The following is a 26,617-nucleotide window of genomic DNA, read 5'->3' on the forward strand; positions in this document are numbered from 1 at the left end:
CTTTTGGTAAATAACGTAGCAATGACCAAGAAAAGCGTCAAAGCGGCAACGTCGTGAAAAAAAGTATTTTATTTTGAAGGCAGAAATTCCTCGTTTCCGGTGTCGATGCTTGACTTGAAGCAGGTAAATACAAGGCAGACGGAAGGACATGAGGAATGACGTCATACCGAGTGAATCAAGCTGCTGCACGACGTCGATGAGTAACAAGATTGAGCACGCAACAGCAAAGATTAACGAGGGAGCTTTTGAAGCCACAAGAAAGCGAATAACACTGGTAACCACAGTTTACAGTTAGTATGACGTAGTATGACAAATGACCTAAACCTAAATAAATAACTGGGTAACTCCAAGAGAAAACCAAACAAAATGTTTTACTATACAATAATAATCAGCAGTGGAAGTATTCAGATATTCACCTCTGGCCTCTGACCAGTTGGCCCTTGGCCCTCTGTGAAAATTCACAAACACCATTAGTGACAAGGGACAGTACACACACACAAAGCTCTCACTTTGGTTATTAAAGGGCCGAATGAAGGGGCCCGATACAACGTACTTCCCACAAGACTCCACAGGGTGAACAGCTGTAAGAGTCCTTCAAGTCCACAAAGCACTTGTAGACAGAAGTCCCATTGCCCCTCCAACAGACCTGCGAGGGTAAGGAGCTGGTCCACTGTTCCACAGCCGGGACGGACTCCACGTTGATCCTTCTGGGATCTGATTCAATGGTAAGTCAGAGTGAACCGCTGAAGCTAGATAGTGTGATAACACAAAAGCTGGATCAAACTAGTACCGATGGACATTCAGTAGCCGTCTGCTGTTTCCGGAGCCAAAAAAGCCTAATAAGCACTTCCTCGCATTGACGCGCTCCTTCACCTGGTACTTGTGTTGGTACAGCGACAGGCACTGATAGAATAACCAAGGAAATACTATTACAGTAAAAGTACAGGATTGGGGGTAGGATGCTGCTGCAGTCATGGTAGGCTCAAGTCTGACATCAAGAGTCAGGTTATGGTCACTACAGATTTGAAGAATAATTAGGACTTCTGTAATGTGCGACATAATTCTAGAGCTGCAATAAAACATGTGCCCAACTTGATAAACTGACAATAAAATATGATAGAGTATGTTGGCCTGTTTAACACATTATTCAACAAGTAAATCTTCTAATAACCTAAACAAAAATATCAGGTCTGAACATCATTTTTTGTTCTATGACAGCCTCCATCTTTAAAAGCTAAACACGTCTGATACCTCGAATTAAAACCATCAAGCCGTGGGGGTTTGAAATTAATATCAGGTTACTTCTTTCTTTTTAACTGACTTTGACTTTAACCAATGAGCGACGTGCGCCAGTGACTCTCCAGGGTAACAGCCAATCAAAACCTCCGTGTAGTCACGTGGGCGTGTCTCGTTAGAACAGCTGGTGAGCGCTGGTGTGAGCGTATCCCAGCGATCGGTTGCTCAATGGGGAAAACAACAACACGCTAAGCACCATGAGGGTCCCCGAAACACTGTTTTGGACCGCTTTTCTCATCCAGAAGGTGAGAGACCGACTGTAATTCCTTCATAAACGGTTTATCCGCGCGTTGACCTCGCACCGCGTGGCGGACGATAGCACTATTTCTTTTGTCGCGGTGATTGGCTTGGATGCTATGACCGTTAGCTTCCAGAGATCACCGCGGGCCCTGGAAAAAAAAACTCACTCGCATTTTGATGTGACAATTGTGCAAGCGGGATTGTGGCGAACTCGTTGACGGACGGAAAGCGATTTGAATGATGGACAAATGCGACACGTCACGCTAGTGATAAATCGGTGGTCCTTAAGTGTTAAGATTTGAGGGTACAACGTTTCTGGGTGTAATTGCAATGTCACTTCCTCTTAAAAAAATAATTAAAAACGTCTGATCCCTGAGTAACATTAATGAGCAACTCTTCTCTGGCCTATCACTCAAACGCATTCGATTCTTTGTTATTACAAATACTTAAGTTTTTTTATTTTTCCGTTTCTCTTTTGGTAGAAAGTTAAAACACAGCAACAATTGCCTCATTCTAATTTTGTGTGTATTTTACCAATGTGTACAATTGGCAGCGTGGTTCGAATTAAGGTTCCATTTCCTTTCCCCGCACCGTTTGATGCTCATCCCGGTTCTCCTCCTTGTGTCTGTTTCACTTTGTTTGTCCCACCTTCTCAAACAGATCTGCACGTCCTCGACACACGAATAGGAAGCAAATAAAAAGGCGATTCATCTGAAAAGCAAGCGAATAACAGTTGTCATTTATTACTGGTGGCCTACATTTTATTTTTGTAAAATAGGCCTTTTCTGTGGCTCGTGGGCACCAGAGGGTTTAATCTCAAAATGCACTCCGAAGGGAAGACAGATGGAAAAAAAATCCATGCTGTTTAATATATATATACACATATATATATATATACACACACAACTTTTTCAGTTGGACTAACACCTCACATTCTTCTGCTGCTAGCAGGTGGCGTTAAATGAGCCCCGTGTTATGGACTGTAAAGGTGTTGGACCATAAGCTTCTGCCAGCACTTTTGTTTTCAAAAGGTTCCTCTCGAGCACAAGTGTTCGCGGAGAAGCAAGAAACAGCGTGTTTGTGTTTGTTGTTAACGGCGGAAATACTTATGACTTAGACCTCCACATCGGCTTACTTCAGACCAATGATGGAAAATCATCAATCAACCTTCTCTTGGGACGTGTGAAGTGACACGGGGACTGTTGTGACGCTGACAGGTGGTGGCAGAGTACGGCATGGCCCACTTCAGTGACGAGGGCAAGAGCAGAGGGAAGGATTACTGCATATTCTTCAACTCGCAGTGGGCACGTCTACCGCAGGACCTCAACAAGGCAGTGAGTCCCGACCGAGCAGCAGCAGCAGCCGCCGCATGCCAGCAGTGATGTCACTGATTCTAAAAGAACACACTGACCAAGAGCCTCACGCAGAATCACGTCGGATAGCTCGCAGTATGTGCCGTTCCGAAGGTGATCAATAGCCTGACATCTGATCTCTGTGCAGCTGCTTTATGAGCCGACTGCAAACATTATTCTGTATGAATGATATCGAAACGTGGTCATTTAATGTAATGCACTCTGGGGTAGACGCATGCATCAAGGATTTCATACAAAAAGAAATAGATATTATATATATATATAAATGCAGAGATCAGAATTGAATTCTACTGACTGCAGTGTCTTGGTTAGGTTCCAGCTCATTTCTCTTTCTTAGGACGGTCACATCAAGCCTATTAATAAATTAACATAAATACACGCTGTGTCCCTTTAAATGAATATGAAGCCTTGAACCGTGACATCTGTGCTCCGTGCTCGCCGTCTCCGGTTAACCTCGAGAACCTCTTTGTCTCCCAAGTCGCGTCTTCAGATCTATGACCTCACCACGTCGGTGCTGTGCTCGCCCTCTGACGTCCCGGAGGGAGGCTTCCCTAATCTCATCCCCATGGTGATGAGGGGCAACTGCACCTTTTATGAAAAGGTCAGACTGGCCCAGATTAACGGCGCAAAGGCCCTGCTCATCGTCAGCAAGGACAGACTGGTAACCCCCCCCCCCCCCCCCGTAACTGCCTCAAGGCCATCTGTGACTATTAAATTCTTTTTGGTAAACATAATTTGTTTTTATTTTCTTTTAATTTTCAGACACCACCAGCGGGAAACAAGACCCAGTATGAGGAGATTGATATTCCAGTAGCACTGCTCAGCTACTCTGATATGCTGGACATAGGCAAGGTGAGAGGGCCTCCGCTGCCCATTGAAACGGCTGATTCGGCCTCTAGGGTTCTACTGGAGACCGCTTTTCTCTCCCGCTCAAAAGTCGACCCACACTAGACACTTTTGTACCTTCAGCAAAAGCAGATAAAGTTAAATACCGCTTTGTTTGCTCGGGAGCAGTGCGCCGAATGCAGATTCCACAAAATGGCGAGCTTTCGCTTAATGCCGTTTCCAACTCCCGCAGACCTTCGGCAAAGGAAGACTCGTCGCCATGTACGCGCCCAACGAGCCGGTGTTGGACTACAACATGGTGATCATCTTTTTGATGGCAGTGGGGACAGTGGCCGTCGGAGGCTACTGGGCCGGCAGCCGAGACAGCAAGAAGTAGGTGGACGGGAGCTTCTGTAGGTCATCGACGCATGTCGATGTGCAGGTCATAACAGGCAGAGACGTATTGGATGATGCATGTTCATCTATAGAAACTAAAAGCGCGGCGCAGGTCTGTCTTCTCCCTGAGAGCGGCGTGTTGTGTGAAGGGCGGCGTTGTTGATTGTCGGAGTGACGGTTTGCGCCGATCCGAGTCGTTCCTTCCCGAAAGGGTTGCCAAGGCGACCGAGGGCACAGACAAACGGCCTTTCTGGCGCACGGGGACCACGGGCGAAGACCCCGTCTAGGAACCAGCGTTCCGAGGGGAGTCCCGGCCAGGCGGCCCAAGCGATGGTAAATGCTGACACGGCTGGGAGGATGACCACGCCGGCCCGCTTTGTTTGGCAAGTCACCGAACCCCAGTGAATAAGACTTTTGGATAAAACGCGTGAAGAGGCTGGTTAACGGCTCTGGGCCGAGCTGGCGCGGTCGGGGAGCTCGCCCATAGGCCGATCGTTAGTGTCTCTCTCTCTCTCTCTCTCCCTCCCTCATATGCACGCCCCAAACCAGCGGCCTCTGGTCAGCGGGCGTCTCTGATTTCCGGTTGCTCCCCCCCTTGCAGACGCTACATGAAGCACAAGCGGGACGACGGCGCGGAGAAGCAGGACGAGGAGACGGTGGACGTCACGCCCATCATGATCTGTGTGTTCGTGGTCATGTGCTGCAGCATGCTGGTGCTGCTCTACTTCTTCTACGACCACCTGGGTACGACGCCGTCTCGCACACACACCATCGCAGTAGCGACCTGCACACACAGGCCCCACACAAGCCGCACAGGAAGTATTTCCCCAGTGGATGTCCTGATAGTAATGATCGTTTCCTCACCTTCTAGCCATCTGGGTCATAGCCATCTTCTGTCTGGCCTCCTCCGTCGGCCTCCACAGCTGCCTGTGGCCCTTCGTCAGGAGACTCCCTTTCTGCAAGTGCAGGTGGGACGGCTCACGCCAAACACGGGTTCCACAGCGCGGGCGCCGAAGGGCCCCGGTCACGCCGCTCGCTCCGCCGGGTCTGTCTGCCTTTGTTGATCTGTGCGATCCCTCTCGTGCCCACAGGGTCCCAGAGAACAACTTGCCGTACTTCCACACGCGGCCACAGGTCCGCATGCTGCTGCTGTCGGCCCTCTGCGTCGCCGTCAGCGGCACCTGGATGGTGTTTCGCAATGAAGACCAGTAAGTGCAACAGAAAAGAAGAGGGCGGGCAGTCACGCGCGCAGAGGGGAACAGCTGCTCGTTGCAACCGCGGCCCGACCTCAAATCTCCAGGGCTACTGTCTGTGTACTGTGTTGCGTTAGGTGACATAACGGCAGCATTTGTCTGTGCATGTGTGAGATAACTTGTTGGCGTTGCATCATATGATGATGATGATGATGGTGGTAACGACGTGGCCCACTCCCCGTCCTGTGTGTCCTCCAGGTGGGCGTGGGTGTTGCAGGACACCCTGGGGATCGCCTTCTGTCTCTACATGCTCAAAACGGTCAGGCTCCCCACATTTAAGGTGAGTCCGCACTCGAGTACCACCGAGTGCCAACTGCATCTTTGTGGGAGACGTTTTATGTTTTGATGAATGATGAGTCCTTCCGTGTCCGCAGGCCTGCACCCTGTTACTGTCGGTGCTGTTTGTCTACGACGTTTTCTTCGTGTTCATTACACCGTTCTTGACAAAGGTACGTCGACACTGCTGCTTCAGGCCAGTCAGGTATCCTCTGTCTCTGTCCGTGTGTCATGCTTAAGTTACTTCACGGCTCCCCCCCCCCCCCCTCCTCTCCTCTCCCAGAGTGGTGAAAGTATAATGGTGGAGGTAGCGGCTGGTCCCTCGGACTCCTACGCGCATGAAAAGGTGAGTTTTTTTTTTTTTTTTTTAAAAGGACTCCCTTAGAGGGAGGTGGGGGTTGGCTATTCTTAGCTCGGAGGGAGTAACACTGACATTTGTTTCCTCCAGCTCCCCATGGTGCTCAAAGTGCCGAGGTTAAACTTCTCCCCACTGTCCCTCTGCGACCGGCCCTTCTCCCTCCTGGGCTTTGGCGATGTCTTGGTACCAGGTGATTAACCGCCAAGTCCTTCCACAACAGCGACGTCATTCTGTTGACTGTCCTCGGAGCAGAAAGCCACTCGACACAACCCTTTTATTGCCGCACATTAATAATGATGCGTATCCAGGGTTTTTCTCTCGTGGATTTATCCGAATGCCTCGTGTTTCTCAGGTCTGCTGGTGGTGTACTGTCACAGGTTCGACATTTTGACACAGTCCTCCAGGATCTACTTTGTGGCCTGTACCATCGGTACGTACACGGTCGGGGTCTCGTGAGCGTATCCGCACTGTATTAAAGTCACTGAGCAGGACGGGCGGTGTTAACCAACCATGTCGTCCTCCTCCTTCCCGTCTCCATTCAGCTTATGGCATCGGCCTCCTGATCACCTTCGTGGCGCTGGCCGTGATGCAGATGGGGCAGCCGGCCTTGCTCTACCTGGTGCCCTGCACCCTGCTCACCAGCCTCGCTGTGGCGCTGTGGCGCAGGGAGTTGCCCCAGTTCTGGACTGGAAGTGGATTTGTGGTGAATACCAGTTTGATATGACCACCTACGGCTGAAGGACGAAAAACAAAACCAAAAAAAAAAAGAAAAATCAACAAAAGGAAACTCTCAAATAAAACACCTAAATCTAGTGTTAAATAACATGCAGAGTGAAGTAGAATCTTGAGTTGAGTAACCCCTTTTGAATAATTCCATCCGTTCCAACTGCCTCTTTGTGTTTACTGTCCACTCTCCCCCCCCCTCCCCCCCCATCGCTGCTCCTCACCCTTTATTTTACTGTGGGTGTGCTCTAGTCTGCTGCTGAGTGGCACTGCAGGTACTCCATCTGGGCTTGCTCCTTCACACTCTTCCATTAAAACATCTTGGTGTAACTTCAGGTCCCTTTTTGTGTTTTTTTTCTTTGCATTCACACATCTGTTAAGGACCACTACCGGAGCTAATGTTTACGTTAGCCTGCATTAGTTAAGTTTAGTGGGATTTTCTTGAATATGCTTCCCCTTTCTTTCTCTCTATCTGGGACCTTTTATCTCTGCGTATACAGTAATACCTCTGACAACATTTAATGGCAATGAGTGATGTTAAACAGCAGTCCCTTTACCCTGCACACAGAGGAATAACTGTACACTCAGTGTTTGTTTTTTTGTCTCATCTAAAGCTATTCTGTCCTGTTATCGTGACATTTACTGTTCTGATCCACACCATTCAGCCTCATCTTATATAGACCCTGTTTTTGTCCCCTGCAGCCTCCCATAGTGCTCACACCGATCAACTGTACACAAACTGCAACGCCGCAGACAGAGGATCACTTGACAAGATCGGAGAAAGAAGACACAGAAGACGACACCCGGACACCCCCGGAAAGGAAAGCGGAAGCGGAGAACAAATCTAACTGAGAGCACGTTTAGTACAGCATATTACATTTCATTCATTGTATTTTGTTGTGTGTTTGTTTGTTTTTTTGTTTCCCCCCCCCCCCCCTGTTGCGTCTCATTCAACGGGCATTTTTGAGGTACAGATGTCTATGTGCACTTGGTGTGAAGGGAATAGAGGAGATCTGTGCTCTGAGTGGCTGGGCCAGCAGGGCGCCAGGACTTCACCCTCGAGGTCGAGGCAGTGAAACTGACAACACATCAAGAACACAACCTGGACCTCAGCCCCGACACAAACAGTCAGGGCCAGAAGGATTTGGCCGGTGACGACAGGTTTAAAAAAAAAAAAAAATTGGCCCAACTTCAAATGATTTGAACTGAAGCCGTAAATATCGGGTCGAAGTGTAGGCTTTAATCAGCTTTAATTCAATGGATGTAACAAAAACTATCCCCAATTCCAGGGGCCTAAGTAGAAGTGACGCTCTGGAACACGGTGTGACCGTCCAAATACTTGTGGCCCTGACTGTTACCGGGTCTGTTCCACCTTTTAAGGGAATGAAAAGCCAAATATGGAAGCTACACAAGCTTTTTTTTAAACGAAATACTCTGAGCAGCTTTAAAGGCCCGGTCACACCAGCGTTTAAATAAAGCTGCATTTATATCAGCAAAACCAATTTGTCGGTGCAGTAAGTTGATTTCTTCGGAGGCAAAGTAAATTCACTTTTCTTTTTTAACAGCACCAATGATAACCTTACTTAACTTGAGAGATCAAACGCTTCACTAAAGGAGAAGATTAACAGAATTGAATGAGAATATGAATTGCTTCATTTAATAAGGGACGGTGCACATTAACAAAAAATTGCTGTAAATGTGCTAGTTAGCCCAAAGGCTATTTTTCATCTGTAGTCCCAAGAGGCTGATTTACACGAGTCAACAATACAAACAAAAGCTTCTTTCACTGTTTAATAAATGCATCCGATGAAATGAGGTACTGAGAAAATGTCCAGCGGAAGCACGGAGATCATTTGTGTCAGATATTTTGTTCTGAGGAAAGGCCTCTGCATTTTTTTTTACCATGCGCACACACACTCATGTTCCTCCCTCCCATGACACTAAACTAGTGTCACAGTATAAAGTACAGGGGGGGGGGTGGCAGGAGTTTCTTTCCATTTTACTTTTAAACAGAAGGACTGTGTTTTTTTTATACCTTGTGTTATATTTTCTTTTGCATGCTATAATTTGAATTGAATCTGTTGTATAATCTGGTGCGACAGTTAAAATGTTGGTTCTCCCCAGTAGTTGTTTTTTTCATGTCTTCAAGTTGGTTTCAGCCTTACTGTGTTCACGTAGAATTATGTGAAGTGTAAAAAGTGGCTTTAAAAGAGGACCAAACTCTAAAAAGGAAGCGGTGTTGTAGTTTAATGTACGAGTTGAGCGAGGGACGAGTTGCGCTCCTTGATTAGTTTATACGAAACATTTGCATCCTTTAATTCACGTCTGCAGATGTTTACGTGTACGCAACGGGTTCAACTTTAAAGAAAAGGAAACCAAGGTATCAATGGATCATATATTCACCATGTTTTTGCTATGAAAGTCCACTTCTGACCTCAGGGTTTCATCTTAAGTCACCAGAGGTCAGCAAGCACTTTTCTCTGTGAGCCAGACGTATTTCTGATTTCACACTCGTATACGATGCCTATTAACCGAGTTCAACATTCCTGTGTAGAGGTTGAGGTCAAATGTAAAGAAAAAGAAACTTGTTCTGAGGTGACGCGAGAGCAGCCGAGTTGTCTGGATGTTTTCCAGGACATGAGATTATCCGTTCACCAGTATCATTTGTCCACAAAGCGGTTTTCACGCCACTGTTGTGGAATAAATATAATAAAAAGGAACATTGTATTTAATCTTTGGAGTGTTCGTTTTTCTTGCACAATATTCCGTGGGATTAAGACTGTAGTTTGCAGGTCTCGGGTCAGTTTGAAAGCCTTCAGGTGGGATGCTGAGCAGGTTAGCTTTCGGAAGTCTTGATTGCGACCACTTACCCCCCCGCAGTGGTTTCTGAGTCTAAAAGCGTCTCTTCATCGCGACCATCCAGCTGTCAAGTCAGAAATGAACAGCAGTCTGACAAAGAGGCTCCTTGTTGCCTCGGCGCAGAACGCCGTTCAACAACAGAAACTAAGTGATCTTTTAAACATTCCGGATTCCATCAGTATCTTTAAACAAATATTTCAGGTTTTTTTGCAGCATGGAGTAAATTCACAAAAAGCTCAAGTCAACCAGCTTTTATTCCCAGACCCATTGGTTGGGACTTGGATGAAACTTTGAATAGAACCAAAAAGAGACAGCGGGCATTAAACAGAATGTTAAACCTTGGCACAGGTCATTTCACTCTGAAATCTCTTCTATTCTCCAACTCTTCCAGCTGTTATCTGAACTGAAAGCACCTTCTGTCACTGTCGTCTGTCAACAAGACAACAAAAGAGGCGACAGGATTTATAACTTTAGCTTATATCCAAAGTGAAACTCCATCAATTGATTATTTGATTAAAAGACACAGCAGAATAAAATCATCTGATCGATTCTGAAATAAAACGTTTGTCTCTCCCTGTTTAAGCATTCTGTATTCATCACTCATTACATTTAAAAGAATGCAACAGAGTAAGACACAAGTGCTAATGCTTACAATATACTTTCATTTAAAATAAAATTATAGAAAAATAACTTTGGCAAATGAAGGTCTTCTAACATCTCCATTTAAAATATCATCTTCCCCAATGTCCATTTCGTTCCAGCTTTTAACATTTTTTTTTAATCTCTTAGACAAATGTACATCTATAAATCATGTCCATCAGTATTTCCCAATTTATAATCTGAACACAAAGAGCTGGTGATAAAATCTCAAAATACGAACGGTCCTCTTCACGATGCGTGTCATGAGGTCACGTCCCATGTCCGTCCGTCCGTCCAAGTGTAAAAGTCTTTGTGAAGGCCTCATCGGAACTCCAGGCTGAAGTCTGTGGTTAAAGGAACGTTACCTTCTCTTTGACCGGAGTGAGGATATCTGGAGGAAAAGGAGGCGGCGGTGGTGGCGGATCCTCGTCCCTCCCGTTTGTGCTGAAGGACTGAGATGTTTTCACACTGTGGGCAGATACTGGTGGGGTGAAGGCACCTGAAGAGAGAAGAAATGCAGTTGGGTTACAATAGTTGCTGGTAGAATCACAGCAAAAGGTAATAAAAAAAAAAACGCGTTTACACCAGTTTCCCAAGGTTCCTTTTATTATTTACACTTGACCATCAAGTTGTGCCTCCACAGAGTTAATTATTCCATTTAAAACTACACCCAGTATTCAAATAAATTGCAAGTAGGGTTGATTTCCTCATGGCTGTCCGTACCTGGTTGGGTGATTCTGAGACGGCTGCTGCTGCTGCTGCTTTGGGTTCTCAGACTTCCTCCTTCTTTCCCCGTCACTCGGATGGGCAGCACCTGGCTTACGTCTATAGAGGCTGGATACAGACAGAGCTGAGGTCAGTGTTGATACCACGTGCAGGTCAACACACCAACTAAACCTATAGGGCATTTCATTCTGAAGGCCGATTGAGCTTCTCCTTTGCAAACAACCGGCCCAATTTCCATGAGCAATGTGTCGCAAACGTTACGCTGCAAGTAAAAATGTCGCACTAACAAATACCTAAACTAAACAGTTGTCAGTCTTCAAACATTTCTGTAGACCATAAAAGAATTTAATTGGTATGCATTTGTCTATAACACCAGTTTTTAAAAAAAGGCCATCACCCAAAGTCAAATGAACCCTTGTGCTGAAACCCAAGCAGACACAGTTAGCAGGCCGGCGTCCTGTCCTGACCTGCACTCTGCGTTCTATGGTGGGACTTCTTCTTATGGCCCTTCTCCTTGGACAGCACAGCCAGCTTGGTGGGGATCTGCTGCTGCACAGACGTGAGTTTCTGCCCCTTGCTGGTGGTGCTGATCAGGTGGATCGGCAGCTCGCCCTTGGCCAGCATGCTCTGCCTGCGTGGTGGAACCTTTGGAGGGATTTCTTTTGTGGGCAACAAGTGGCGTTTCGGAGTTAAGGTCCCACCTCCGTTCACGGTGCTTCCCCTAAAGGTCTGGTGGCTGGAGAGAATCCTGAACTGGGGGGAAAGAGGAGAATAATTGTTTTGAAGTGTTGAGGATACTATTTCCTATAGTAAGGATACTAGAACTACTACTCTTCCTCACTTGTGCAGGATCATCATAGTTTCCCGGGTAGATCTTCTTTATTTTCTCCTGCAGCTGCTCAAGACGCTCCCTCTCCTGATTTAGACGCTCCTTGTCCCGGTCCACTGATTTTGTGGACTCCCTCAGCCTCTCTAGGTCCTCCTGATAGCCTTTCTTCAGCGCCTCCAACTCTTCCCTCTCTACGGCGAGCTTCCCCTCCCACTGTCGGCAGTCCTCCTCCCTCTGTTGCAGCAGAGTCTCGAGAGTCTCGATCTGCGTCCTGTGCTGCTCCTTCTCCTTCTCCCAGCGCTGCTGCTCCTCTCGATGCTGGGCCTGCAGCTTGTGCAGGTTGGCGAGCTGCTCCTTCTCCTTCTCCGAGTTGCGCTGCTTCTCCTGCTCCAGCAGCATGCTGCTGTTATGGCGAGCGGGCTGCTTGCTCTTGGTCTGAAACGTGTGCAGCAGCTCAATCTGGCTGTCCTGCTGGGCGATGACTGCCTGCACGGTGAAAAAATTAATAATAAAAAACAAAACAAAAAAAACAATGCAAAACAAAGTAAATCTAACTGAAATGTTATAGCATTCTTTTCATAAAAGTAATTAATTTTACAAAAACAAACTTGGAGCCTGCTGAATACAATATATTTTAGTCTTACTTCTAAGCTGTACAGCCTCTGTGCGAGCAGTATCACCTTGTCCCACACCTACAGAGAAACAACGATGCACACCAGAAGAATTGCACTGGGTGACTGATTTCTGTAATAATGAAAAGAGGTAACAAAATAAACCAAGAAACAATTTATAAAATAAGTAACGGTTACCTCTGCCTCAGAAAAATGACTGGAGGTGAACTCGCAGTTTGACATCTGTACTTCGTAGTCGGCCTTGAAGCAAAATAGCACAAGCAATTGAAATACCTGATGTTTTATCAGCGAACGGAAGTACGTTTTGGATCCTTTACATCCGTCTTACTCACAGACTGTTCCTGGCTGTCAGAGCCGGGACTCTCCTGGAGCTGAGGGTCACTGGTGATGGGACCGTCCTTGCTGCTAGATGCATCTTCATCTGACAAGAAAAACAAATCCATAGTCAATAACATTCACATATTCAATATGAGCAGAGTTACACAATTTGGGCTGTGGGATTAGACTCCTTCTGAGTAAAACCAATGCAATAAAGGGTTTTTGTACATACTAACGTTAACACATTCAGAGATGTAATGTCACCATCGTGCTGGTTGTGTGCGTTTTGTTTTGTGCGTTTGTGCCAGCAGCGTTACCATCAGCCACTCCGATGGTCTCGGCCTTGCAGAGCAGTTCCTCCTGCGTCTTACTCTCATCCATAAGAAGGTTTGGGTCTTTAATCCTTGCGAAGAGCAGGCTCTGCAGGTTTTCAACTGGAAACAAAAACAACCCCTTAAAGATCTCCTCCTCTAGAGACATCCGCGCGGAGTCACAACTTGCCTGCATTGGAAAACATAAGTGATTATATTTTGCCTAAACGGTATGTCTTCAGAATTCAAAAACTCAGTGGCGGCACAACAATGTTTTCTCAGCTAGCCGATGCAAAATAAGTACTAAATGTACTGCCTCATTATGACAATTAGGATGAAGAACGCATCACAAACAAAACTTTTTAAACAGAGTATAAGTTGAGCACTTACCCTCATCGATGGCTCCTCGGAGCAGTGTTGTCCCCTTGTGCAGGTCAGAGGTGTCTCCTCGCAGCAGCAGTCCTTTGTGGGGGGTTTCCTGCTCCGTGATTGTCTCATAGAGAGCAGCAAAGAGCTGCTGCTTCTCTGTCAGACTCTGCATTATCAGCTGATCCCTCATCCTCAGACTGGCTAAAAAAGTGACAGCATAAAATAAGTAACACGTGCATCCCTTTTCAGCAATTCCTCCTTTATATATGGTACACAAACATGGAAAATATATGAACATATTGTATAACAGTAGTATTTATTTATATACCATACATTATCAATGGATTTCTAAAGATCCCTTAATACCTTTCAGTTTGGCACAAGCATGTGTGCATGGAAGCTTTGCATGTCAAAGCCGAGGAAAGGCTTCCCATAATGACATTTAAAATGATTGGGAGAGAAAGAGTACCTTCAAATTGTTGCAGTGTAGTAGTCAGTTTAAGGTACACCTCCTCTTCTGAATAGCTGAATAACAAAGACATTGTCAATGTTTCCATATAAGTAATTTTAATCTATATCAATGACTGCATGAAAATAAAAATGTCATTCTTTTAGCGTTCATCAGATATCAACGCTACCATCATCGGGAGATGCAACTGTTCTATGAAACATTTATATTGTTGAAATGAAAACAATAGGATTGAGATTTACTTTTCCTAGAAGTCATCATCTTACCAGTTCACAGCTTGTCGTATCAGCGCCATCCATGTGATGCATTCCTCGCTGGAGCGCGTGTGGATCTCGTACATCTCCGGCATGCTAGTGTTGCATTCAGAAATAAGGTACATGGCATTGTCCTTGTGAGCCACCTCCCTAACGATCAGCCTCTGAAGGGAGATCACTGGTGGTTTGGTCTCCTGTATTAGGCACCATAATACAGCAGGAGATATTATTAGTGTTGAAATAGTCATCACATATCGGCCCAGGATTATGACATCATATCATCGATCTAGATAAAGGCTTAGACTTTTATATGGATGAAGAAAACAGTCTACAATGTAAATGTATACATCACACTTTACTATACGTGATTATGAAAGATGTGTTAATGTCTAGCCTGAACTCACCACAGCAGCAAACACCAGCTTCTGATCCTTCTCTTGTAAGAGGAGGAGCATGTCTGACAGCAGCACAGCATGGATTTCTGCAGAGACATAAATGTTACTCAGCATCAAAACAGATGGGCCTGAGGATTTGCTTCAAGAAGCGCCGCGTGACAAAGATGTGCAGCTCTACCGGTTCTGTAATCTTTCAGCTATGCCAAAGGCAATTTGCCTCAAAGTTATACCGCTCATTAAAACACACACACACACACACACACACACACACACACACACACACACACACACACACACACACACACACACACACACACACACACACACACACACACACACACACACACACACACACACACACACACACACACACACACACACACACACACACACACACACACACACACACACACACACCCTTTTGTGACCGACGTATGCAAATGTAGACGTTAGCGTAGATGTTTCTATTGTGCGTAGATGTTTTGTTTACACAAAGGGTGCCTCGTTTAAGGAAGAACTTGAGTAAGTAGAGAACCATAAAGACTGGATGTTTCCACACGGGTGCTTTGCATATTGCACTAGTGTTCTGTTCAAATTAATTTTATATAGCACCAAATTAAAAAATTAGTTGTGTACAAACAGCTTGTACACATCCAAAATCCTCACATTGGCACAGGAAAAACTCCCCCCAAAAACCCTTGGGAAACATATAGAGTAATTAACATTTCTTCTGCTATATTAACCACCGAAAAATATTTCCATTTCCGATCCCTTTCCTTGCCGGAAAACGGCAGTGATCATCTGTGTGGTTTGTAACGTCGGCTGCTATCACATGCGCAGCTGTGAGCAGCAGTTGACAGAGCACACAAACAAAAGAAGTGTCCCAAACCTTTCTGCCTCCCAGAGGACTTCCAGGTGACGGGGCCTTCGTGCATCAGCGTCCTGTTTCCCTGGACCAGGTCCTCCCGGCGGAGCAGCACGCCGTCCTTCATCCGTCCCTGAGATTTCGGCTCCAGGCGAAGAGCGATCTCTCGCAGGCGAGTGGCTTTCTCGTACTCACTGACCTGAGCGTTCACCTGCGAGATGGTGTCTTTGATCAGCGCGAGGCCCTGGACCAGAGACTCGTACTCGTCTGTGTCGGCTGAGAGGAGCGCGAAACGTATCAGAATCTTTATATACGTAGTTAAATTATACACACGGGCACTGGCGTTGGCGAAAAAGAAAGCAAATTAGGTCTCAGTCATTTGTGGCTGAACATTCATTATACAAACGATAACAACCTTTTGGGATCTAGGTACATGATGTGATGATACCTTCGGTGTTCTGTATGATTCGCTCCACCAGGATGGGGTACTTTGTGATGCGTTGAGTCACCAAAAGGAAACACTCAGGGACTCCCAACCGTCGCACAAGGGGAAGCTGACCTATTTTCTGTAAAATAAACATTTTTTTTTTAAAGATTCACATTATTCCTGCCTTCCACCTCTCAACCAAAAAATGTTTGCGGTTAAACATTTCAGTTAGTTGCCGTCACTGTTGCTTGTGAAATGTTCTGTCTGGTAGATAGTGAAGTGTTTGCCTTACTTGTTTTTGCCAAATCCAGTGCATTCATGCAGTCACAATACAAGGCAAACCACATTCATATGCATACATTGAGCAATGAGTGGAGAGCGCTCACCCTAATGAGAATCTGCATTTTCTTATTATTCTGCAGCTGATCTTTGTAGAGGCTGACGGCTCCAGTGTGATTACTGCAAAATACACTGTAAAGACTCATCATTCTTTCTCCCAGCTCACCTGAAAACTAATGCAGAAAGGAAAAACAATATTACCACAAGGTTTCAGAAGCTGAGCACAAAGACGTAGGTTCTTTGCTGTATAGGGAACACAAAAATGTAACACACACTTAGACCACCACACAGCTTGCAGGAAGCTAGTTCATAGCTTCTAAGTAGCTAACTTGCCAGCTTATGTTGAGATACAAACTTAAAAAGGCAATTTAACCTGAATGTCAGTAAATAATGACATCTTTGCAAATCAGTCATTTTCTCCAAAGCCAGCTAACACTTTTTAATGACACTCGTTCTTTACTATACATGACTCTCGGGCAAGGGGTCCGTAAAATTTGAAATACAACAAATGTCATTATGTATAACCTATATATGGATAAAATAAGGATATTCAGTATATCCCTGAAATTATCTCCCCTTCCCCCCCTGAAAACGTCAGGAATAATACAAAAAGATGTTATTGGTTTCACACATAAATAAGTCTGCGTGTGCACTCACCAGCGGACAGAGAGCATCAGCGGACTGACTGCTACTTGTCTTTGCAAACGGTCTGCCCTGTGAAGGGTTCCAGGCCCCAAAGAGATTCAGAACCTCTGATTTAAGGAGATCAAATTTCTAGATAGACTGACACAACAGACCGGTCTTACCTGAGAGATGAGTACATTTCCCAGCTGCGTGATCTGGTAGTTGTGCGGGCTTCCTTCCTCGTGACTTTGGTGTTTGAGCACTTTGAGGCAGTTGAGGAAGTGCTGATGGAGGGCGAGCAGGTGTTCCACCACAAGGAAGAGCCTCTCGAGCCTGCCCTCCTCTATCAGCGAAGACTGCTTCAACTCATGGATGTAGACATAGAAGAGGATTTTTAAGGTGCGCACATGGTGCATCTCCGTCTGGATCAACTCTAGGATGATATTGATAAAGATAAGGATCTCTTGATTAATACGTCTTTGTTGAGTGCCTGAAACGTACAGTAAAATAATCGAATGCGCCTTGCACTGAGGAATGCAGGAACCGTCATCTCAGATTAAAAAGTGTAACTACAAACTGGAGATTTACATGAGAAGTTCTGTCTGAATATACAAACACTTATATCTGATTTATGCTCATATTTTTTGGATTATTTATTTACAGATAGGTTGGTTGAGCTCACCATAGATGACTTCCTGTCTCTTAACAGCCTCTTTGGTCAGGGCCTTCAGGTAGCTCTGGTCCACAGACACGCCCCACGACTGCGCCTCCAGGTTCTGTTGGTCGGCCTCCAGCTGCGCTCTCAGCCCCGCATAATGAGAATCTGGATGACATAATGAGCCCTTGTCATTTCTGTCCAACGTTTACCATTTTCAGTTCATGAAAACGTTGTTGTTCTTATTTTGAAAAGGATCCCTTTCACAATGCTACTTGTTAAATCCCAGGGCAAAAATGTTAACAGAAAGTACCCCTCATAAGAAATAGCCGTTGGTTTCGTTTTGGGAGACGGAAAGAATGTGTGTTCTGGACAATGTCCAAGCCTGTGTTTTGTCGTGCCAAAAAGGTCGTTTCTCACCCTGCTGACAGACACACACTGACCTTCTAGGTCGATGGGCTCATTCAAAGAGAAAGCCTGCGACACAGAGTCCTCAGGGACGTTCCTCAACCGCAGGCTTTCGGCCTCATCCATCTGCATGGGGCTGGAGCTAGTTAGTAAGTGACGAGATAACGTGCCACAGGTCAAAAATGATGTCGGCGCACAAAAATGCACACGCACAAAAAAAAAACCCACATCTTGTTGGCATTCAATACAGCGTTGTAGCTTCCATCAGACTTGGAATGTTGGCCATCAGACGGCTCTGAATCTGGTTTTGTAAGACTTATTTCTATCAAGTGAATAAGCAACCTGGAAAAACAACAACCGTGCGACTGTTTTGAAATCAATAGCTGGGAGCTTAAATAAAATCTGTATCAAGTTAGAACAAAATTAGGACCCCATTTGTTGTATTGTGAATGTGGGGAAAGATACAAAATGGTACACAAGGGAGGGGAGTTCTTCAAATTAAAGTTCACAAACTTGCGGACGGTGTTGTTGAAAGAGGAGGAACCAGGCTGATCACTGTGTTTTCTGGCAGTGACGGTCATGCCTGGACTGAGGATGCAGGCAGGGACGCCATGGGATGCTGGGGGAGAAATCCTCTCCCCAGAGCTGAGAGAGAGCAACAAATAGAGTATTAGAAAGAGAGAAAAGTACATTGGGAGTACAACAGGATGAAAAACAACTTTTTCCATTAAAAAAAAAAAATCCCCACAATACAATAACAATTAAAGTTAATGCATTGAGCATTTTCAAAAGCCACATACCAGCAATTAGTCTTTTTCAAGGACTAAGAGTTTATTACCGAACAACAAAAGCAAATTAACTTACCTTTATTATTTGTTACTAAAAGCACGTAATTGACACATAAGCCCTCACAAGGTCAGGTTACATAAAAAAAAGAAAATCACTGCAAGTAGAGCGGGGATCTAAACGATAACTTATCCACCACCGTGAAGAGGGAACTGGTTTGTCAAAGTGAAACATCACAGCAAAGATCAGACCAGCTTTCAGGCCAAGAAACAACAACAGAAAGCTGTGCAACAGGAGAACACGGCGTTGTGCTACAGCAACAAAGACACAGGTACAGCTCCTGTCATGGATTAAAACTTCCTGTTGCACCTTAACAGACAAACATGCCAATGAGCTCGTTTCCCATGCAATACACATTGATGGCCCTAATAATACAGACTTGTTTCCAATCCCGCTTTGGAAGGAAAGTGTTTCTCATGTATCTTGAAGGCCTTTAAATGCAAATCGTTTTTATGTCTGTGACTGTGAACAACTCACTTTGGTCACAAACACTTCAGTTTAAGTGTTTCGCAGTTTACTTGCGACACTGGAAAAACACAAAAAAGGGAGAAAATCTTGCAGAAAAAATGAGAGGGGAAAATGCAGGAATCGATCGGATAGAAAAATTGGATTGAATTTGGTTCAATATCAGAAGAAATCTCAAGAAAGCAGTGTGGGTCCTGGCTTTGGTGCGGTGGCCCTCAGTGACCTTGCTGGCTACGTCCATATGTAGAGTGTGTTTGCACACGTTAATGGGCCCTTGAGAGTCAATGAGACTGATACAGTGCTTTCTGCAAAATGCCTTCAACTTATTAAAAGGGCAGCAGAAGCTTGTGGCAAACCGCACAAGGAAGAGGAATATTCAATGGCGGTGGTAATGCAGCTGGCTGCTAAATGATTTCCCTTTTTTTCTGGCCACAATAAAAACCGCATTCTAATTGTATCAGAGCAGCAGTTGTCTATATTCAGACACACCTAAAACATACACAACACTGTTTGACTAAACGAGTTGTGACACAAACTAAACAGGAGCTCTCCTTCGGTCTCTCCTGTTTAATACACACATGCACACACACAAACCACAATGTCAGTGTTTGAAGCACACCTCCCAGAGGCGCATAGCACATTTTTATTTAAAAAAAAAGTTTTTAGTTTAGTTTTTTGTCATTTCTCAAGCAACGGGTGAGTCAAGGGGTTCCGGCCACGGTAGCAGTTTAGGTCCGGCAGTACTAAGATTAGACATGCCATTAATTTGACCATATTCCAGAAATTTACTGCTAGAGTTACTGTGAGTTACTGTAATATAATATTTGGTTAGTCTCAAAATAATTGTTGTTTGCCAGTCTAGCCATGGATCTTAAAACTCTACCTGCTGATCAACCATTTTGTGCTGTTTCTTGAAAACAAAAGAAAAAGGTCATGGAAGAGAATCGCAATGCCCCAGTCCCTTGTTGTGAGGAAAAACCACACCTAAAGTGATTCACCCACACGAGACGGTAAGGGAACAGAGCAGCATGAAATACAGGTCATTCCCTGCAAGAGACAAAACAGGACCAGCAAGTCCGCCGAGTATCCTGCAGAGGACAAAGTGACAGGAGCAAAAGTTCTCCCTAATGCTGCCTTTTGTGGTTAAGTTTCACTTAGACGGACGAGCGCCCAGATCCCTTCCGGGGCCACGACAGCAGGACAATGAAGAGAGAGTGGCTGACAAGTAAAGTGCAAGCAGGCTATACCGACAATTAACGGTCGAGAAACTCTACCAGTTAAAAAATAAAAACATGGCAAACAAAGCTGACTGATACGCAGGGGCCGGTGATCCGTGACCTTCTTGTTCCTCATGAACCCTGCATGCTGAATTTGTTTCACGTTATCACACAAGTGATATTTTCCAAAAACCGAGATCCAGTGAAAACCTCCCTCAAGTACTCAATGTTGCCTTCGCGTCCAGCAGCCTTGATATGCAGCTTAATTATTACCTTGTGGATACTGTCTTTGTTTTTAACTTTACTGTGCTGGAGCTGTAAAATGGGTGCCAATGTGTTAAGTGTTTGTATGAATAGGTGAATGCTTGCTAAGGAGTGAAGTACTTGTGCATCAGCGTTAAACAGCACTTCTTTACTGTAAACACACCAGTCCGACAAGAAAATGCAGTGTCTTTATTGATCGGTCTGCATCAGGGCCAAAAGTTACACTGTTGTCCAAATCAAATTGGAGCTCTTTGACATGGATTCATGTTTGTGGTGCATTTTTTATGAGCATTTTAAAATGTACGCTGTGTGACTTTTGTTAGATATTTTTTATTGTTTCAAGGAACCATTGGTTAAGTCAATTTGCCTCTCTCAAATCACAACGGCCATATCGGTTCTGTACAGGCGCTGTGCATGCAGATTGTTTTGTATAGTTTAATTAATAATACCTCTACAAGCAAATGCATAAGACAATATCACAGCTATCCTTTCGTATTCATAAGTTAATACTATTCTTTGTGATCTCAGTCCCACTTGCCATCCTTTAAATGCTCAAACTTCAACTGACGCCTCGAACCCTTACAACTCTCGCAATTTATACATTTCGACTGGATTTCATATCTCTCGAGTTCCTCTTCAACTGAAGCTCGAGGACTTCCAATCAGCAGTGCTTATTTCAACATTACTATTTTAGTTAACATTTTTAGTCATTGCACTTTGACAGCGACTTTAATTTTAAGTTAAAAAGTAAATTTTCAATGAATTCGAATAGGTCTTAATGGGCAATCCTGCGGTATCATAATAACTGCAGTTTTAACAGGTATATCACTCCGCGTAGGTTATTTTTTTTCGTCGCTCTATTTCTCCGCGTTTAACCAACATGTCACGAAAAGCACATATTTCTCCTTCGGGTGAATTCGCTAAGCTGTTAATAATTTGTTTAGGTTAAGTAGTTTGACGTCAATAACATTAAAGGTTTTGTGGAATGTGGGGAATGACAAGGTGCTAACGTCAGGTGAGAGTCACTGACCTGGAATTATATCGTTAAAGTGTAGAATGAGACCAACCAAGACAGGTGCTTTGGAATTGAAGGGAAAATAAACAGCAGGTGACCAGTGACGTCCCAACGGCTGTTACTGGGGGGCAAACACTCGCGCTACTTTGGACAATACATACAAAACTGACAACGACAAATTACGTGACATCTATGTCATGTTTTGCCTCAACTGTCTTCACGTAAAAGAAGAAATTAGTGTAAAAAAATTCAGATCAAATTGATTTTTTTTTCTCCATTTTAAGTTAAGTCGAAGAACTCGTTTTTACCAGCAACCGTTAGCTAACGTTAACATCCAGGACGTTAGCTAACGTCAAATGTAACGTTACTATCCTTAAGCCCCACAATCATCACCTTGCGCGTGACGCTGATTAAACTACCAACAAGGTGCGTTAAACAACCCAACAACTTTCCTCTTACCCGGTGGTGAAATTAAGCAGCAGCGGGCAGCTCTCGTGTTTATTTCCAGGGCGAAAGGCGAGATGGGAACGGAGGGAATACGTTAGTTGGATATTTTTCAACAAGTTCCGCTCAAAGGGAGAGGCGGCGAGGAAGCATCGGGAGGAACAAGCGCACTCAGTCGTAATAATGGAGAGGTGCCGGGGGAGGGAGTTAAAAACAAAGTAATCCTGGCCTCCTCGGCAGGAACCCTCCTTCCCTCCCTAAGCATTGTGGGAAATGGTTCAGTTCAGTGCGACGCGAGCTCATCCAGACTGACAGGCCGCCAAATGTATGAATTAGTTTTCTCTTTAAGAAACTGCGACGTCACCTCCAGCTGTGTGGAAACCAGCTTGCGTTAAGCTTTTTATTTATGCAAAAATAAAAAAAAAGCTTTTCTTAGGGTGTTGCTTAAACCTGCGTTGTCCTCACTCCCTTTGACGCAGCGTGCATGAGGTGATCCAGGCGTATGGAGAGGGAGCGTCGGAATGCAGCCCTTCTTCCATTAGTCCATGAGTGCAACAGGCGCTGGGAGAGAGTTATCTTATCTTATGTTATCCTGACAGCGGAGGCGGAAGAGAAACTCACGTTGATGTGGTGGATATTGTGATGTTAATGTTCTGTCAACTACTTCCAGCGACAATGTGGAACTCTCAATCTACATTTTTTGCAAGTCTAGCTAAGTGCACGTCTACGGTTCCATAACAACTGGGTGGCTCCACCTGCTGGGGGTCATTCTGTGCTGCAGTCGAAGGCCCGTGAGCCGCTACTGGGTGGACCATGTGCTGACAAAGTCCCCAAACTTTGCACCACTTTGTTACCATGCAGAAGTTTGGTCATTCCGTTTCATATCGGGTAGACACTTTGATTTAGGTCATCGAGGGGCTGCAGGTGCATCTTTAGAAACACAAGCCTCTCAGGACACCAGAATCTCCATGTTTTTTTTGTATATGTGGATTTTCAGTGTAGGATTAATTACAGTGGCCATTAAACAACTGTCAATAGAGATTTGGCCTTTAGAGTATTGTATAAAACATTGTGTACCATATAGACAAGCACCACATTTTATTAAATACTAAAATGATTATACTTTGTTGTATAACTACAACTTTCCTTTACCCTGTTGACACAATTTAGCTTTTTTAATAAAACCAAGCGCTTTTGTTTGAAAACTTTTAAATACCCAATATAGAAATAACATTTTTGAAAGTGAAACGCCCAGCCTTATATCATATAGTCATCTAATAGAGGGTCATTGTAATCTTCACACCAAACATAATACACCAAAGTTGTGGCACAGCCATTTACAATTATAATACTATCTATACTACTAATACTTACTATAGGTCTATTTCCTTTCTTCTTTATAAAGCAAATATGAGGCATCATTGCAAAGTATTTATTTGTGTATTTGAGTGGTTGTTTCAAAAAGTATAAATGCTGAAAGGATTTCTCTTTTATCCACAAATATCCGTATAGGTATTGGCCTCAAAAATAACAAATCACCAAAGATGTAGTTTGGGTGTAAATTGAATTTTTAGTTTGCGGTAATCATATTTTCGGGCTCAGGTGGAAACAAGATGTTACCTCCTCATACTCACTGAGATAAAAGCACATCTTGCTTGCATATACACACAATCGCAAATAAACTGTAGAAGAAAACTATTGAGACAGTGGAAAATAACAGAAGCCATGCAGGAAGCTATTCATGAATGAACATTGCTGCATTATTTACAGCACTATTTTATTTGATCTCGATATGAAGGGGGGGACATCTTAAGCTGGAGACGCCAAACACTCCTTCTCCCGGACGTCGAGTAGCAAAAAGGACCAAGTGCTGTTGGTTGATTGTGAGTCCGAAGAAAAAAAAAAAAGAAGCTAATTAGTATGATTTTCTGGATTAGAAAAAAAACACAAAGAGGCTAACATGTAAAAACATTTTCTATCAACGTAAATACCTCAAAATGACAACATATCAGCTATGTACAAAAACATCAACAATTTATTTATATATATATATATATATATGTATATATACACATATATAATTTTTAATCTTCTATACCCACTAAAATATACCAAAGAAGCAGCTATTGGTCAATCTGAGGAACTCGTTCACCAACATGTTTCTGAAAAGTTTAAATATCCTTCAGCTGAAAATGTGAAAACTTGCCCCTCCCAAGAAATGGGAGAAGAGAAGAAAAGAAAGACACGTAAATAAATTAAAAAAATATAAGCAGTAAAAGTTGTGTTTATCCTGTGTGCCATTTTGGAATACTGCAGAGTGTGAGGAGTTAAGCCACTTCAACCAGCTTCTCCAGTGGATAAGAGCTAGTCTGAGGACGGGCCGCCTTTGTCAGCCCAAAGTCTATCGTTTACGGTTCTCCATTTGCTTGAGTACAAAGATTCGGGAAAGAGTTCCATGAGAGTTAAAGTAGGAAACAGATATAATTGCAGGGCACTTTCCCCCCCCAAAAAAACTTGGGTATAAAGCCCAAATATTGAATTAAGGGAGAAAGAGAGGGGTCTGGACACAGGGAGGGAAGTGGGTTTAGCAGCCTTCTTGTTTGTCAAGAGTTTGTTTCACAGTTGTATCCATTTATCCACCCAGTCTAGCACAAACTTGGCAATATATATATATGTATATATATATATATATATATATACAGTATATAATATATAAACTACAATCATGAAGAGACGCGGGAGGTTTTGTCCTTAAATACAAAAAGTGTCTTCTGATATCCGTGCATGGACTTTCTGTAGTGTGTGTGTGTGTGTGTGTGTGTTTGTGGCTTTGAGGAAAAAAATAAGTCCTGAGATATGCACCGAGCGGCTCCTGTAGAGAGAGAGAGAGTGCTGAAAGTGTGATCTATATATATAATGACGGCAAAAAAACAAAAATATATTCAACTCTATATAGCAATGACACGTTTGCACGGGATGTGTGCAGTGTGTTATGACGGGCTGGACCGCGGCAGGGCCAGTATTCGTCCGTTGGTCTTTCCCCCGTTCATGTGTGTGAACGGGATGTGGTGCTCCTCGTAGCTGCCCCGCAGGCCCATGGACAGGCCCTCGTCCCTGTCCGAACACTGCTCCCTCTGGGAGTAGGACGAAGGGTCCAGCGGGATGCTCTCCATGTTTTCCATGTCCAGGTCAAAGTCCTCGGTCTCCGGCGGCTTGTTCTCCTCGCTGTAGAAGAAGGAGACTTCCCGGAAGCAAGGATGCAGGTCCTCGCGGAGCATTTCGATGATCTCCTGGAATGCAGGACGCATCTTGGGGTTGTACTGCCAACACATCTGCATCAGGTTGTGTCTGGGTGAGGATACGGGGAGAGCAGGTTCACAGTTAGGATGATGCTGAAGTTGGAATTTTAGGTTTGTCACCGTAGATATTGGATTATTTCACAACATATATATTCTTCTTTCTGCTGTGGTTAAGGATTCCGTATTGAATACAAATGAGAAAAAAAACATCCTTGCACACTATTTAAGTTACACTCTCTACAAACAACACTGTCAAAACTAAACACATCTGTTCCAGGACTCTGTGCAAAGTGTCCCATGTATATTTCCAGACATCCTCCCTTTTAAAGAACCACAACATTTTGGGGGATTTTTGCTTACTATAACTATATAACTGTTAAATACGTTACGTTTACAGAAATACATCTATTAAAGATAATGCCTCCATCATTCTGAGCAGTATCAACAAACCCACTTCCATCAAGTAGCCTGAAATAATAAAATTATACTATATTTTTCTCCCCTCTCCCCAGACACACTCCTGTACTTACATTCTGTCGGCACAGTTGTCCGGCCGGTCCAGGTAGCCCCCGTCCATGACAAACTTGAGGACCTGCTCATTGGACAGGCCCTGGTACGGCTGCTCGGCCAGGGTGCTGATTTCCCACAGCACAACCCCAAATGACCTGGTAAACAATTGGCAAGAGAGGACGACAGAGACGGGGGGGTGGGGGGGGGAGTGAGGACTCGCCAAACTGACACCGTAATAAATGTGGGGTGTGGACACGTGACGCAGCGAGCAGGTAGACTGAGAGCACAGCTAAACCACAGACTCACATTCGGATGTTATATTGCTTATTTAGTAATGTGTTTACCGTTTGTATATCTGGTCTGTGCAAAAAATATATCAAAAATGTGTCACTGACCAGCAGTCTGAATTTGCGGTGAAGACGCCGTCCTTCAGGGACTCGGGGGCCATCCACCTGACGGGCAGCAGGCCCTTGCCTCCCTTCCTGTAGTAGTCGGTCTCGTAAATGTCCCTGGTCATACCGAAGTCTGGGAGGAGAAGATATCATTATTGGAGCAGGAATTCATTATTTCTCCTTAAAGAGTTTTTTAAAGAGCATCAACAATAAATCATAGTCTTAAAAGTTGTGCCATGTGTGGATAAATACTTATTTAATAATTCAAATCTGTTGTCATGGTGACGCCAGCAGCGGCAGCATGCA

The 26,617-nt window shown here is 44.4% G+C and overlaps 3 protein-coding genes across 5 annotated transcripts in view; 1 reads left to right on the plus strand and 2 right to left on the minus strand.

Annotated features, from left to right (window-relative positions):
• The first annotated feature begins 1,402 nt into the window (after positions 1–1,402).
• Positions 1,403–9,472, plus strand: sppl2 (signal peptide peptidase-like 2). Its single transcript, XM_037457735.2, has 15 exons — positions 1,403–1,541; positions 2,754–2,870; positions 3,388–3,570; positions 3,672–3,761; positions 3,988–4,127; positions 4,732–4,874; positions 5,002–5,098; positions 5,222–5,338; positions 5,582–5,663; positions 5,758–5,832; positions 5,943–6,005; positions 6,108–6,207; positions 6,370–6,447; positions 6,560–6,720; positions 7,443–9,472. The coding sequence occupies exons 1-15, from the start codon at positions 1,494–1,496 to the stop codon at positions 7,590–7,592; spliced, it is 1,644 nt and encodes a 547-aa protein (XP_037313632.2). The 5' UTR covers positions 1,403–1,493; the 3' UTR covers positions 7,593–9,472.
• A 363-nt stretch (positions 9,473–9,835) lies between these two features.
• On the minus strand, positions 9,836–22,752 carry arhgef18a (rho/rac guanine nucleotide exchange factor (GEF) 18a). 3 transcript variants are annotated; one of them, XM_037458892.2, is made up of 21 exons: positions 22,126–22,752; positions 18,373–18,504; positions 18,088–18,201; positions 17,895–18,001; positions 17,479–17,619; positions 16,979–17,229; positions 16,220–16,345; positions 15,855–15,972; positions 15,431–15,682; positions 14,551–14,627; positions 14,159–14,340; positions 13,893–13,948; positions 13,445–13,624; positions 13,061–13,177; positions 12,758–12,846; positions 12,603–12,665; positions 12,438–12,485; positions 11,806–12,279; positions 11,432–11,717; positions 10,962–11,072; positions 9,836–10,737 (listed from the first exon to the last, which is right to left on the minus strand). In XM_037458892.2, exons 2-21 carry the CDS (start codon positions 18,438–18,440, stop codon positions 10,589–10,591), a joined length of 3,009 nt encoding a protein of 1,002 aa, XP_037314789.2. In that variant the 5' UTR covers positions 18,441–18,504; positions 22,126–22,752; the 3' UTR covers positions 9,836–10,588. The 3 variants fall into 3 exon arrangements, with proteins under 3 accessions (XP_037314789.2, XP_037314790.2, XP_037314791.2); XM_037458893.2 differs by lacking the exon at positions 18,088–18,201 and having other exon boundaries at positions 22,126–22,749; XM_037458894.2 differs by lacking the exons at positions 18,373–18,504; positions 22,126–22,752 and having other exon boundaries at positions 17,895–17,985; positions 18,088–18,187.
• Positions 22,753–24,154: 1,402 nt separating this feature from the next.
• insra (insulin receptor a) overlaps positions 24,155–26,617 on the minus strand; it is a 35,584-nt gene continuing 33,121 nt past the window's right edge. Inside the window, exons 19-21 of the mRNA XM_037458891.2 lie at positions 26,315–26,444; positions 25,940–26,074; positions 24,155–25,458 (exon numbers count right to left, since the gene is read on the minus strand). Of these exons, the coding sequence (XP_037314788.1) occupies positions 25,101–25,458; positions 25,940–26,074; positions 26,315–26,444 (623 nt within the window). The 3' untranslated portion in view covers positions 24,155–25,100. The remainder of the gene's footprint in view (positions 25,459–25,939; positions 26,075–26,314; positions 26,445–26,617) is intronic.

This window comes from Pungitius pungitius, chromosome 15, assembly GCF_949316345.1.
Source record: "Pungitius pungitius chromosome 15, fPunPun2.1, whole genome shotgun sequence".
Classification (NCBI taxonomy): Eukaryota; Metazoa; Chordata; class Actinopteri; order Perciformes; family Gasterosteidae; genus Pungitius; species Pungitius pungitius.